At 36.6% G+C, this 15,721-nt stretch overlaps 1 protein-coding gene across 10 annotated transcripts in view; it reads right to left on the bottom strand.

Annotated features, from left to right (window-relative positions):
* dlg1a (discs large MAGUK scaffold protein 1a) overlaps window positions 1–4,141 on the bottom strand; it is an 85,916-nt gene extending 81,775 nt beyond the window's left edge. For 3 of the 10 annotated variants that reach the window (XM_035524220.2, XM_027013543.3, XM_081717798.1), the window contains exons 1-2: window positions 3,498–4,138; window positions 3,181–3,312 (exon numbers count right to left, since the gene is read on the bottom strand). In XM_035524220.2, coding sequence (XP_035380113.1) covers window positions 3,181–3,312; window positions 3,498–3,516 — 151 coding nt within the window. In that variant the 5' untranslated portion in view covers window positions 3,517–4,138. Of the gene's footprint in view, window positions 1–3,180; window positions 3,313–3,497 lie in introns of all 10 variants that reach the window. The other 7 variants (XM_027013545.3, XM_081717799.1, XM_035524219.2 and 4 more) reach the window with 6 other exon arrangements.
* Window positions 4,142–15,721: the final 11,580 nt, after the last annotated feature.

The raw sequence follows: 15,721 nt of genomic DNA, 5'->3' as shown, positions 1-15,721 counted from the left end.
ATTACATTAAAGGATATGCTTAAGAGCATTGGCTCTGGAATCTGAAAGATGTTAAAAGAAAAGAAGGCAACTGTGCCAGGTCTAGGGAGAGTCATAAAACCCAGCTGAAAGGATAACAAAGATAAACTCCTGAAAACACTGTAGGAGGGGAGATGATCTTCACACAGCCGAGATTAGAATGTACTGATAAGGTTATGGTTTGTCAGCTGTGATTACCACGGCAGACGAAAAGTCACAGTTGAGGTCAGTGACACAGTGGAACCAAGTAAGAAAAAGACATCAACATCTAGTCTGTGTTAATAGCTCTACAGTAAACACTGAGGTGAGTTTTGTAATTCTACAGCCCGCTGTCAAGCATTACCACTATAGCTGACTGAAAATCCAACTATGATTAATAGTCTCACACCTCAGCACACAAACACAGTAAATATTAGTGTTGTGCAAGGATACAAATTATAATGCAGTCTTAAAAGGTTTCAGATAAAGCATAAAATCAGATATTTAAATCAAGTATAATACAATATTCACTTAATATTAAATTCTTTTTGTGTTTGTTTATTTATTTTGGAATCCCACTGCTTCAGCAAAGTCCTGAAGACCAGTTGTATTCTTGGTTAATAGAAGACTCTTTGTACAGCCCAACTGATGTGCCTGAATGTGTACCTAGGTTTCCTCCATTAGGCCTTTAAAACCCTGGACAGCTCAGCTTGTTTACTCCACATCCAGGGTGTGTACACACACAAACACTGTGTGTGTCTACATGTCATGCCAAGACATCTTATGTTATGTTGTCTTATAGATGCTAATGCAGCCATATGAAGATGCCAAGTATTTCAAGCTCACTCACACATAACTAGTGACATTCTGCCACAGTGGTGTATTGTTCTAAATGTCACCACACAAGGAACAGTACAATCACCAAGAACGTGAACAGCGCCATATTCACTAGTGCTTGCTAGCAAGGCACTGACCTGACAGGTTTCTGTTGCCAGTGAACTACTCTGGTTTTTATTTTATTTTTTTAACTCTATTTGCTCATTTAGGGTGAAATGTCAGTAATACTTTTTTTTCTAATCAAGGAATAAAAATCTACATTAAGGTTGCCTGTCTTCGAATTAACTATGAAAGATTATGATTAATGGCATTTTCTGTGTAAGTTATCCTTTCGGTTTAAGGTCACATCTTGAATAGCGCTGTGGGACTCTCTCCAAGCACCAAGGCAACACAGCAAGTGTGCAGTGTGAAAAAGAAAATCAAACTGTGTAAAATTAGCATAAAAATCTTTACATAGCAAATAACTGAAGAGCTAACTTGTGGGTTGTTAATATGTACTGTTTCTCTGCATTTTAAAAGGCCTTATTTTCCCCCATTTAAACTTTATATCACTGACCAAGGTTCAATGGAGCCAGGAAACATTAGAAAAGACTAGAACTTCAGCAATGAGGTCATTAGAACCTCAGCAATGACGTCAATGACATCAGCAATGTATTATTAATGTCAGTCAGATTTCTTGAACACCGGGAAAACACTGTTTAATATTTATTTACTTACTACTGTTTATTTTACTATTTTAACTTTAGTTAGTATCTATCTATTTATCTATCACACACAACAATCTAATGCTGACCATAGTACACTCTCTGATTCCCTAAACAGGAAAGCTGATATTACATGTGCCACCAAATGCTTATCAGGATTATAGCTACAGCACTTTAATGGCAATTTGTATGCCAATACAGTAACAGCAAGTAATAAAGATATGATTAAAAATAAGGCCAGTGTAAGTTTGGGCCCTGGAGAGACAGTTTGTCTTTCAATATATTCATATTACTGGTGTAACATTAGAAGTGCTCTTAATCTCTAATGCCTCCATAACAATTCTTTAATCATTACTTTTTGAAAAGCAGTTTCCCACTCAAAACTAACATGTAGCACACGGAGCAGAAGACTCCTGTTTGGTGGCCTGAGGAGCAGGAAGCCACAGCATAGAGGGTTACTCTGCAACTGATCATGTCAAGAGATGGATTATTCTGGATTAGGAGTGGGAGGCATCACACACATCTCTGCAGGGTTAGACAGACTGAAAGCAAACGGGCTTTCACCAGTAAAACACGAGTAGAGGGATAAATAGTTGAATAGCCAAAAATGAGCCCATTTGGCAGGTTGCTTTTTCCTAATCTAGGCATAATACTCAAGTTTACCACACTGGCAATTATGACCAATTTTTCCTTTTCGTCAACTCGGCAACATTTGACAAAATGCACATGAATCTTTTTATGGATGCCCACTTCATTTTTCCAGCCTCGTTCTGCATGGCTGTGAAGTGCCAGAAATAAAGGAAGGGCCCAAGAACCAGAGCTGATTCCACTGCGACTGGTTCTATGCATCTCGATGAATTCAAGGCAAAGGTCAATATGACAATAGCAATTAGGAAGTAATGCATTGTGTAGCCTTAGTGTGCATTGCACAGACAGACTGCAGCAATTACATTCCAAGCAGGGCTTAGGTAAAGCAGCTTGTACAAGATGATCAATGAGGTATCAAGAAGCAATGAAGAACTAAGGCCAACCTAAGGAGATTTACACTCAACATAAGTGACAACTGTCGGTTGCACTCAATTTTTGAGGGGGGGGGGGGGGTATGGTCATTTTTATGTGATTAGACAGATCTCATGCATTCTAGGAAATTTACAACTCATTGTAATGATTAGGCAAGGACAGAAAAAAAAACTAACATTTTTGAAGACGCGTCTTCTTAATAGTAATTACCACTGATAGATTTAACTATGTAAATTAATTTCTATTTTGCTTAAGTTATACCAGTTGCCATATCTAAAGACAATTTTCGTCGTTTGTAGTTCCAGCTGAGAAACTTTTTGTATGAATGCAATCATGACACGTTATATCCTGGGTGAATGGAGAACTGCTGTTGTGATTTTTAAAATCCAATCACTGCCCCAAACTCTGTCATTGTAAGAACAAGTTTGAAATGCTGAATACAAATACTTTCTGCAGGTGTGAAATATCTGACATTGCTGAAACAGTGCAGAGTCTGTGAATTATGTCATGGTAAGGTCAAACCTGTTCCACCATTAGTCACAGCCTGAAAGTGCTGCTCATGATGACAAAACCAATAAAAAAAACAACATGTCATTAGACTGTTCTACGTGCAGACGCTTACCTATTAGTGCTTGAAAGAGAGTGCTCTGAAACACACTGATAACTCTCTCAATGGAGTGTCGGAGGTGACGATCATCCGTCTGGCTCAGTTTAGCCCTGTATTCCTCTAGGAGTTGCAGCGCTCTCTGAGTGTCTAAAAAGTTTATTCACATTAATGGTAGTGAAATAAACGACGCTGATCACCGATATATGACAATGACAGGCTACATAAAACGCCTGTAAACACCTATAGATATCTAATCGTTTCGGCATAACGCAAACTAAAGAGTTCGAATACAGCCTAAAATAAAAAGTTGTAAACCACAATTGCAATCTCACCTTTCTTCCTTACTGGCATGATTAATCCAGGAGGTCAGGTCATACACTTACTAAGATGGTAAGGAGTTGTTTTAACCATTTGAAAGTGTTATCCTTAGTTTTCGTCCTCCGTTCACCAGAGTAATTCCTTGTATACGCGGCAACTGGCACAATGCTCTCTGAATGGGGCAAACTGATCAAGATCCAAGAAGAGGGTAGAAGGTAAACATTTTTTTTAAATCCCTGCAACTTTGCAACCAATGATATTAAACAGGGCTGTGTCCTGTCACAACTCAGTAACCTAGCCCTAAACAAACTTCTTTTGACTTTAAGCACTCCGATTTGAATGAATGGGATAGATCTGTTACAGCCAGCGTCTACAACGAGAGAGACAATATGGGCAAAAATATCCCCAAACTATTCACGCAGAAGTCGCACAGGCACAAATAATAAACCGGTCTCTGAGTACCATGCCAAGTTGCACGCAATCAACACCGTGCACTCTAGCTGGGTCCCCTGCATGCACCAGAATCCCGTCTTATGCCGCTTCCTCGATCCGTATACGTTCCCAAACAAAACTTCTTTGATCCTGCCCCCTCTACTTTCTTCCAGTGTTTCCGAAAATCCCAACTTTCCTCCAAAATGGCGACCTTGATAGGGAAACAAATCACATGATCCGTTGCCTTCCCTTGTCCATTCAACAGAGCCTCCGTGTAGGTGAAGGGAGATTTCGGGTTAAGGCTCGACGCAGCCAGGTGTGGTCTGACTCATTTTTTGGTTCGTTCTTTGCATGTGGAGCTATGTATACGTAGACAGTCCGCGAAAGGCTCTTTTTTAACATTTATATATTTGTGTAATAGGACATTACAAGAATTCTACAAAGTTTAATGATGAAAAGGTTGCCCGTGATAGGTCAGATTATATCGCATATCAGACTTCTTGTACTGCATAGCCTAATGAGATATCGCTGAGACAGCATTATGAAGTAGGTGATGACTTTGTTATTTTGACTAGTTTATTGTTGCTTTTATCTATAATCGCTTTACATTTTATCAAATTAAATTATTCAGACCTTATTTTCATTAAAACAGCAATGTTCTCTATAGTTTAACTTAACTGAGAATTTTGCTAGTAATTTGATGAGGCTTGTTACGCTGCACATGACAGTAAACCTTAAGGATCATGCAACTGAGATGGCACCCTGCAAAATCCAATTTACACAAAATATTACAGATGACCAAGTGAATTAAATCATAAGCAAGCAGACCTGTTTTCCTTATACTTTACCTTCTGTCAGTCAAGCTTGTTTGTCTGTGTCTTATTAAAATGATATGTGTTGGTGAGAAGCAAAAACAGACCCCCAGAGGCACTGCACTTTCCACCCACCCAAAACAATGCTCAGGGTGCTGCATGCGAGTGAAAAATGAATTTTCATTTTCTTAGGTTTGAATAGGAGAGTCTAATTTAAAAATTAAAAGTTCTTCTTTGAGGTGGTTGTGTATATTCTGTTATTTCATTCATTCATTTGCTTTATTTATATAGCACTAAGGTCATTTTACCATGTATATATTCCTAATACATTTCCATTCCTAGTTAATTAATATTGGCAGTTTGGCAGAACTAAGTTGACACTGAACAAAGTGAGCCCTGTTTGAAATTTGTTAGTGATATTGGTGTCTGAAATGCCATTGTCAGTTGTAATAATCTTGTGATAGGATGAATGCCAGTCACATGATTACACTGCAATGCCAGAATTGGGTGGGGTGAAGCTAGCTTCAGCTCAGAGCACAGTGGTCTCTTTTTCCTCTGGCACCTAAAAGACAAAGCAGTTGTTCAATAGGCTTTCCATAAGCGGCAAAGGCAAAGAGGAAAAATGACGGAGGTGATAGCGCAAGCAGGCCAGAATACTTTTAAAAAATGGACTCCTGGTCCCACTGCAGTAACATTTCTATCATATCCCATGTGTTTATTCTATCCAAACAGCTCCTCAGGCCATAAGTCATTCTAATATTTTGTTAAAGCCCTTTACTAAATGCGTTGGAAAACTGAAGCACTTAGGTGATCACAGAAAGACTGCTAAAAGCAAAGCAAATTCATGAACGTATAAAATCAATGCCTATCCCTAAAGATAATAAAGGGAAGTAAAGGAAGAATAATTTGTAATGCAACTATAAATAATTTCAAAAAGATAACCATTAGTTTTGAATCCAGCTTATACTTTAGAGAACAAAAAGTCATGTAACTCTTATCAAATAACTCCTTCTCTAAGTCAATTTTGAGTTGTTCTTGCATTTCAAACTATGTTTGATGCTGATGAATCTCTGCCCTCTAGCCATGTGTTAAATCACAAAATAACCTCATAAACTATTTCGAGAACATATTTTTAAAGTTGTATTGCTTTAAAGAAGACGTAGTCTTTAGTCTGTTTTTGTTTTAAGGAATATAAATTCTCCTAAGCACTAAACAGTCAGAGATTTCAGTGGAGATCTCAGTCTTTGCCACATTGATATGCTCAGATTCTAACTATGGGGTTAAATTAGTTGTCCCATTCAGGATAGTGTATGTTGTGAATGAATGAGTTCTGAGATAATGTGTTTAACTAGAAAAATTATCATTATGTTTCTCAGACGCTGCTAAGAAAGTGCAAGTTCAGTTGTTTAAATGCTAGAAGGCTCTGGCCTTTGGAATTAATGTCAAATTAGAGTGAGTCTTTATTTTTAAAGCATCTCATTTATGCTGAGATGCAGTGGGCTAAGATGTTTCACCACAATAAATGGCAACAGCTGTCATAATCCTTCAGGACACATTAAATAAAATTGGCGGATGTTAACTTCCTATATGCTGGAATGTGGCCTTACAGTTGGTGCACAAATAATTTTTTATAACGAGCCAAATTTCACACAGACAGCTACAACAGAGATGACTTCCCCACATATTTATTCCTGAGATGAATTTCGTATGTTCAAGACTCACATTTTTCGTTTTGTTTTTTTTCTTATTCAATTAACAAGTACTTGTTTTAGTATTCAGTTTTGACAAATTAATGCTACCTATGAAATAACGGATGAACTTGTTTATAGCAGTTATGTTTCAGTTTTATGGTGCCTCAGAGAAAACAGTAGGCAAGAGAGCGATTCAAATGTTTGAAAGTAATCATTAGGTGGTGCTGCTTCGCATTTTCAATAAATAATCTAGTTGAATTTGTGCTGCCAATGTGATGTCTTCTTTGGCGTCCAGACTGAGACTGTTGCTGGGCCATATACTGTGCAACCCTGGTTTAGAGTATAGCATGTCTTCTGTGGAATTTTGGACAGACATCTAAGAGTCTTTTACTGATACCAATGTACTTTATAATAGAGAACATTGTAGTCTATTATAACAGTGGCATGTCATAAAAATTCATCTATTCAAACAAAATCATCTCATATCAAGCACAGAAAAAGTCCATTTTGTTATTCCACTTATTAGAGCCCACTGAAGAGCTGTGGGTGGATTTGTAAGTCACCATCCAACAAAATCACCACTCAGCCTTCCTGAAGCAATTCAGTTATGTGCATGTACATGTGCAGCTGCTTTTGTGTCAAATTTTTACAAAGCTTACATTGTTGGTTTAACGGATGGTTGAAATCAATGGCTTGGCATGTTTGGTTGAGGAGGCAAAAAAGCCCTTCGTCATGCCTATCTGGCATTCCAGTAAATGTTTTCTGATAGCACATTTCAAAGGGAAGCACTTCTGTGAAAATAATTCTCTGTCCCATATACAGTGTCTGTGAACACGAATTGATCCAAATAGTTTCGATTGATCCAAATAGTCAAAAACAATCCTCATCGTGCAATCTGCAGTGAAGACAGATCTGAGGGGAACCCATCATACTGTGCTACAACACACTGGCTTATTCAGCATCTTTAGACAACATGGAGTGTGAGTAATAGCTACACTATGTGTCCTGCAGACCTGGCAGAGCCTAGCAAGAAATGAAATTCTAATATACAGTTGGATATGGGGGCATGAGAAGGATGACAATATGGACAGATCACAACTCTTATGGGTAGCGTGGCAATTAATCCCACAGCACTAATTAGCTCCGTAAATGTCCGCCAAACGATCACTGTCATGATTTGCAGTGACAAATAAGTCAAATGCAGGTTATAGAAGGAATCGTGTACCTGCTCCCCAACCATCAATCTACTGCAATCAGTCAAATCTGAACATTGTACCCAACTGAATATTGTAATGATTAGGCAAGGACAGAAAAAAAAAAAAAACATTTTTGAAGACGCGTCTTCTTCCCCTGAGTGCAACCAAATAGAACATTCAAAAAGTGCCCTTCATAAATGAAGTAATAATTAAATCATTCCTTCCTGATTCATATTCAACTCATAGTATGAAAAAGGTTAAACCTCAAGAAAGTCAGTTTTACTCACAGAAAGTCAGTTTTATTTACAGTAAGCTTTACTCTGTTTAACACCAGCTATGCCTTAAAACACAGCCAGAAACCGGCATCAAACACTGATTAATTATCTTTTAGGATACAACAGTAGAAAGTAATTACCACTGATAGATTTAACTATGTAAATTAATTTCTATTTTGCTTAAGTTATACCCAACTGAATATTGTACACACTGTTGATTCTTTTGACATTGGGCCATGTGGCATTTCATATGCAGAATACGGTATTGTTACTCTTTCCACATCTTTAGTTTACATTTACAACAAGGGCCAAAAATCTAAACCTAAATTACTATGTATATTGAATAACATGAAGTCTGCACTTATAAAACATACAGATGACCCTGTACATCCAAACAATTTCTCATATTTTACTGATGTCCATGCTGTTAATATAATGAAACTGAGCAGAGAATAAGATGTCTATCTCAAAATGGATGGCCAGGTCCAATGACCATATGACAGTCAAACAGAATGACACTAATCCTTGTATTGCTGAGAATAAAGAATTTATTTATTCTGCCATTAATTGGTGCTTAGCAATAATGCCTGTCATAGTTTGGTCTTCGAATATAGTCCCATAGCCTTTTGTGTTTCTTTGAAGCAGTATGACACAATAGGAGCTGTCATCAGGGAGGATTTTCAGCAGGCAGCATTCGGCTCTTCATGTCTAGTTGGACACTAAGCTGTTTATCAAGAGTGAAAAGACCCATCAGTTAAACTCAGATCAGCAATATGATATAATGAAGTATTATACACACCACAGAATCATAGAAACCATAGAATCATCTGTTATGTTCACAACCATGTCTTGTCTTCATGTTCCGGTAACCAAATTGGAAGAATTTCTATTTTCACAGCTAAGCAGAGTTAGCACAGCAAAATGAATGTAGTTTCTCAGAGAATTTAAGAACTTTAAAACTGTAAAGCCTCTAACGCAAATTCACACTTATGGAGATGGGCTGAAGTAACATCTCACCTTATAAGTAATCTGTGGTTCAAGTCACAAAAGGTTAGGTTTATTCAAATTGTTGTCGGACTGATTGCTTTAATGCATCTTAGAGTCAAGAGTCAAGAGGATTCAGAGGCTTGTTTCTTTGATTGTCATTCCAGCTATATACAAATATAGAGTGAAATATAAACAGAGAATAACATTCCTCCAGGACAATGGTGTAACACAACAGCAACAATAAATATGAAATACAGGATTAATAATCACAGTAACATATTGCGGTCTGAGTCTGACTTATAGTTCAGTTTGAGTCTGTACTGTTCTCCCTCTCTCCTCAGGTGCTTTCAAGGTGCTCTGCCTGGCAAGCTCTGCTTTCATGCTTTGATTATGTGAAAGTACTTTATTTGGACTGAATTGTGCCATCTAGCAACATTGCCACTAAGACTGTTTGCCAAACTAGCACACTGAACTGGATACCAATGTTTATTCTGGTAATAAATGTAAGAATTATTATTACTATTTTTAGCATTAATGTTACCTTTTGGGGAAGTTATGAGTGCATAGGCCAAAGTAGAGTTACACCTTCTTGATCACCCAAAAAACCTTTGGGCTTAGCTTCTTGAAGAATTGTCCAAAATCGCACTATACCCAGGTCAGAACTTAAGTAACATAATTTCAGGATTCTCTAAAGGATATGTAAATATGTATATATTTTTGGTGTATTCTGTAGAGAACATTTCCCATGTCGCTGTCATGAAGCTGATTTTACCTTTCCTTTGGATGTCCACCACTTTTACACTTAACAAATGACCTCAGAGGTCTTTAATTAAAAGAAGAAACTGGATTCATGAGGTGTCATTTCATTTAGTACCGTGGAAGGGCTACTTAAACTATGTAGCACGTTTTCTGGGAGAGGCAACACTCACCTGTGCATTGTATTACATATTTTATTTTTGTCATGTTTAGCCTATCTCTGAAAACGACATGTGAAGAAACCACCATGCTGGCGACTCGGATTGGAGAATGATAACAATCAACTGCTGAGTGTACACTGACACCCAGTGGTGATATATGCATATTACATAAGATCCTTGAAAGGAAAATGTCCAAACTTTCATAACCTTTCAACCATTAATACTATATTGAGAAAGAAAATAGGTGTAAATCACTTAGAAAGGTGGGATAAAAAAAGTGACTGCTACAGTCATATATTTACAATATCTCGATGTCATAGATGTAGTTTTCTGGCAGCATGGGGGATGTGTTCCCCCAATAATTCCTGCTCACACCACATATATTATGTGTTAGGTTATTAGCTGGGTAGTATGAGCAATGCAATGAACCCCCCCCCCCCCCAAAAAAAAAGGTTGGAATGAAACCTACGCTGCTGCTTACTGTTACAACAATTAATTATTTCACTGTAATACAATACAGTTGGCCTAGTGCAGTAAAAACATAAAAATCTGCATGAATAACATCTTTATTTATGTCATTTTGAATTGTATTGGGAACCCAAAAATCTAAGTACAACAATAAAATGTGTAATTAGTTAGGTGCCCTGTCATCCTACCACATAGCTCTCTGCTGGCACTATAAACAACTTTGAATTGTTTGAGGCTTGTCAAACTAAGATCATATAGAGAAATACTGGGAAGAAAATGCTGGATTCCTGTACTTATATACTAGTACTAATATACTAATCAACACATGTTTTTATTTTGAAACTGGTTACCACCAACGAGCCTTCTTTTGAAAATATTATAGCTACATAGTTATTTACAGCAATATAAATTTTTATTACCCTACACCCTGTTACATACTAGTAGGGATGTCACAAGAACTGATACTTCAGTACCAAACCAATACCAGAATTCTGGAAACGTGACAATGCTTGTTTTCCATCCTAGTGAAAATACCGCAGCTGTCAGGTACTAGAGACTGTGATTTCTCCAGAACTGATGAGAGCAGTGTGATAAGTCTGCACATGTAGTCTGATACCAGATGCAACTGGAAAAAGAAGAAGGAGGAATGTAATGTGGAATGGTGTCGGCAAGGGCAGTCACAACACGACAGAGGACACAGAGTGGGTATAGACTCCTATGAGACTACTGAAAAAGTTATACAGTTTCATAATACAATATTGTTTTGCTTTTTTTTTTTTTACTTGAAGACTACACTGCAATTGAAATGCTACCATAAATTTCACTGTCTTTTAGTTATTTATTTGGCAGAATATTCTGTTTTAAATAACATTTCTATCTTTTTTATATTCAAAGAGAAGACTATTAACCAAAGGCTCCATCATATTCTTGTTCCTGGAAAAAGTCTTTTTGTTGAAATACATTCATTTCATTGGTTTATTTTTTGTTGTGGTATCGAAACTGGTATTGAGAATCCTACAATTTCAGTGATATCGGTACTAACTGCCAAATTTCTGGTATTGTGACATCACTACATATTGGTATCAGCCTTCTAATATCCCATATCACAGGATTTATATCAATACAATAAAATAGATATTTAAGGAAGATAACGAAGGCATACATATATTTTACATATGTACAGGCTAAGATATATAATATCCTATGCCATTAGAACTCCACTGGAGCCTCACACAGGGCCCAGCTTATTTTCATCATTCCAGCAAGATCACATCTCTTCTCAGGGGTCGTCAAGGAGGCACCTCCCTTTGTTGGTGTTTTGTTGAATTAAGCCCACGACACCTTCAGAAGTCTCAGCAGTGAGATCTGCCATCCCAGCCTCAACCCCATGAAGGTCATTTTAAAACCAAGCCACACCTCTTAGCATATTATGGACATTTTGCATTTGTTGTCCTCTTAAATGTAGTGGGAAACACTACACATGAATAAATGATTTTTGAATTATTTCCCAGTTTTAGCTTCTGACCAATTCTTATGCAAAACGTTTGGACACACCTAGTCTTTGTTTATTGTGCTATTTTAACCATTTAAACTGTTTACATGTGTAAAGTTTATAAAGGCTGTTAACATATATCCAAAATGATTTATACTTTACTGAATAAATGTGTGGAAATGTATATGTTGCTGGCAGTGGTGAGTGAGAATATACATTTTGGATTCAATTTAAGAAACTGTCACTATAACAAGTGTTTGTAATCTCCCACTGAGTGTGACAAAACAAACAGTCTTCATTTTGTTGTACATATGAAAAAAGAAATACAAAAAAATCTGAATCTGCAGTGTTAAATACACAAACAGAGCAGGGTAAAGGCTGTTCACTGTTCAGTAGACTAAAAATGAAATGTTTGATCAGGTCATCCATTCTGAAATTATTGTCTTTTTCCTCTTTCTTTTTTTTCTTTCTTTCTTTATTTCTTTCAGCATTCAATTACTGCCTCACCCATAAAATCTCACAAATATGTCCAAGTGTCCTCATCAGGCCGGCCTGTGCATATACCTGAGCCAGACGAACAGGTGTTGGCACTTAAGCACCAAGTATCAATAATGTCAGTGTAGTTTCCTGGACATTTATAGCATAACTCATGCATTATATGCCTTTTGGTTTCCTGTGCATCAAAGAGTATGACTTTACACCAAGAACTAGTTATATTGTTTCTATAATGTTTCTTTATCAAAAACGACAAGTTTTTTACTTAGTTATACAAATATATGTCGTCAAATGTACATTAGTTAAATCTGAGACAAGTCATAATTTGTAACTCTCTAAGAAATCCTCATATTGAAATCGAAATATATATGAATATATGCCGTTTGCACACCACATACTTTTCTTTACAACAGTGATGTCAAATATTTCACATATATTGTGCACACAGTAGTGACGCTTATTGTCTTTTCAAAAATAACACCTTATACTGACTGAATGTAAATGAGAAAAGGCATCAGCCTTTATTGCCAGCAATATGCTCAAGCATAAATGTTAAAGAGGGTCATGATCCTTTTAAACAATTTTTTTCTTTTTAAAAGATCCCTGAATTCAGCAAAGTAGAAATTGTACAATTCACCTACCTCTAGCACTGTTAGACTCTGTACTGTGGGTGTAGTGTGAGTGTGAGTTGGGCCAGGTTCATTTACTCACCACCAGGTGGCGAAAGTAATATAGAAGGAGGACTCACCTACGCCCTCAAGAGGGGAGGATTGTGTAATCTGGCAAAGGACTGAAAGCCCATCCTCAGAGCACAATCTGACATTCTACTGCACCAGAGCTAGCAGATCACATTCCTAAAAGTGGTATTGCACATTGGGAGAAACAGGGAAGGGCTTTCAGTTATAAAACAATGCCATTTTTTCAATGCCAAAATATATTTAGCTCCTCGTACAACGGTAATAGGGAGTAACTAAAATGACTGCAAGTAATACTGGGCTTGGAAAATGTACACAGACTGGTGCAAGACTAGTATTATAATATGGCTCATTCGGTACACAAATGCCTGGCTTTTGGATTAAGAATGTCAAACCACGTGAGCAGAACTGTAGGACGCAATACAAGTTTTGTGCAGCAATTGAGCACATTCCAGCCCTGAGCTCCACACAACTGCGCGATGCTGCCTTTAGACTGCTCTTTGCTGGTCTTATGCATGGAGACCTCGGAAACTACTATATCTTTAAACCGGGAGGAAATGATGTGAGTTCTGTCTAAATATTATTGCTGTAGTCAAATCGTAAGCTTCATTTCAAATATTCCATAATAACATCCTGGGTTCATGGTTCAAGAGATCAAAAATCCCAATAATAGACTGTTGTTCTTTATAACTTTACTTAAAAATAATTTATGGTGATAATTAAAAACTTTCTGTAATGCTCTATAATGTTATGCCTCTTAATTTATGTCATTGCCATTGATATTTCTACATATCATTTCTATTTCTAGTAGTACTGTAGTGATTGTGTGTAGTCCAAAATAGTATCAAGTGTATTCAAGAATGAGTTATTAAAAATATATCAATTAATCTAATTTCTCTGTTTTCTCTCTCAAGAAATACTACCATCCTCTTATTTTCTTAAAATACTCTAACCCCATGAATAAGGTTCATGGCTAAAGTCAGCAGGCATAATAACGCAGATTGAGCAGTCTTGCACTTAGATGACTAGTTGAAGATGTGAGCCCATTGCAATCCACAGTACACAAAGCATCAGGAGTGTGTCAGACAAGACCAATAGCTTCCTGTGAATGTATTATGTACCACTTGGAACACTTCAGCACTTCACAAGCATGCTTGTGGGGCAGTGGTAGCTCAGTGGTAACTGCTGGGTTTTAAGATATAGTAGGGCTTGGCTTGTAATCTGAAGGTTCAATCCCTGCTGTTGCTACTGTTGGCCCCCTGAGCAAGGGCCTTTAATTGCTCAAGTTGTATTCAGTCATAATTATTAGCCACTTTTGGATAAAATTGTTAGCTGAGTGCTTTAAGCGTAAAACTCACTGAAGGGCAATGATCCAGCAGCCATTGATAAAAGTTGTGTATATTACTGACCAAGCACACATTTTAGGGAGTGATGTGTTTCTCAGTACTAGAACTTGCTATATTGGTGACCATGAATACAAAGTTTTATTTGAGAAAAAGAAGAGAGAGGAATCTTAATATACAGTTTCCAAATCAATATATTCCTAGGAAAAGATAGACATGATTTTTAAAGTCTTAAGACCTCAGTCAGAAGATCTTCTTGATTACAACAATACCAATCTGGTAGACCGACTGCCATAAATCTCATGATGTGCTGTTTACAATTAATATAAATTAAAATGAAAGGTTTATAAATAACAACCAGGAAGATTATATCCAAGATTAATTGGGATTTAGCAAGATGTTCCACATTTTCCACAATTAACCTATTTAGCGAACATTCCTGCAGCTCTGGGACATCTGCCTGGCAAGAGGTCAAATCTTACCCCCTGAGTAAAATCACTGTTTTGGTTTAATGATTACAGTTATAATAATGATTACTCTTTTATGAGCCCTTAAGTAATATTACTGAGGTTTATCTTTTAATCAGACTCCAAGCTTTAGAGCAACAAACTAAAAAATGCAATATAAACTCTTAATAAATAAGACTCAGAAAGTGGGATAGATGTCCACTATAGAATCTGAGAGGTATGTTCATTATGAAAACACAGCACTTCCAGTATTTACTTAATTTGTCCCTAAAAGCCAACATTTATAGTCTAGCTGTTTATATATATATAAATTTAATTGCATGTGATGCATATAATGGAAGTTATACATTTTGTAACTTGAATTTCTTATGATTACTTTTTAACAATCGCTGCTTTTCACAAAGTCATTATATTGAGCAAACTCTTAGTATATGTTTTAGAATACACCACAATTTCAGACCAAAATAAAAGCTTTGTATATTGACTTGTTCTTAATAGTATTTATATAACTGGAAAATGAATTCAGAAGCAAGGTATTTGTATTAGGACATTGTCTATAGGCAAGAGTAGGAATCACTGAACAGAGTAGAGTGGCGCCCCCCTCAGGACCAAAACCAAGATATTGTGATTGAGTGTAAGGGCAAGGGATTACAAAGTATTACTTTAAATATAAATATTAGGCCAATGACCCAAAGATGGAGTCCATCTTTTTTAAGGAAATAAAGTATACATTAAAATGGAAGAATTCACACAGTCAGATTTATTTAATGCAATATAATTTATACGGGATCTTGAGGTCTTAAGGCATGAATAATTTACATTGATGTACATTTCTCCTCTGACACACTTTTGAAATATGTGAACTGCATATCTGAAAATTATGTTTGTTCATGATTATATCCTCTACACCTCCAATGTTAAAAGCTCATCTAAAAGTTAAAGAAAAAATAGGAAAAAAAATTAGGAAC

The sequence above is a fragment of the Electrophorus electricus genome, chromosome 7 (genome assembly GCF_041902795.1).
Source record: "Electrophorus electricus isolate QZ-2024a chromosome 7, ASM4190279v1, whole genome shotgun sequence".
NCBI classification, from domain to species: Eukaryota; Metazoa; Chordata; class Actinopteri; order Gymnotiformes; family Gymnotidae; genus Electrophorus; species Electrophorus electricus.
This window is presented reverse-complemented; position numbering and strand designations above follow the sequence as displayed.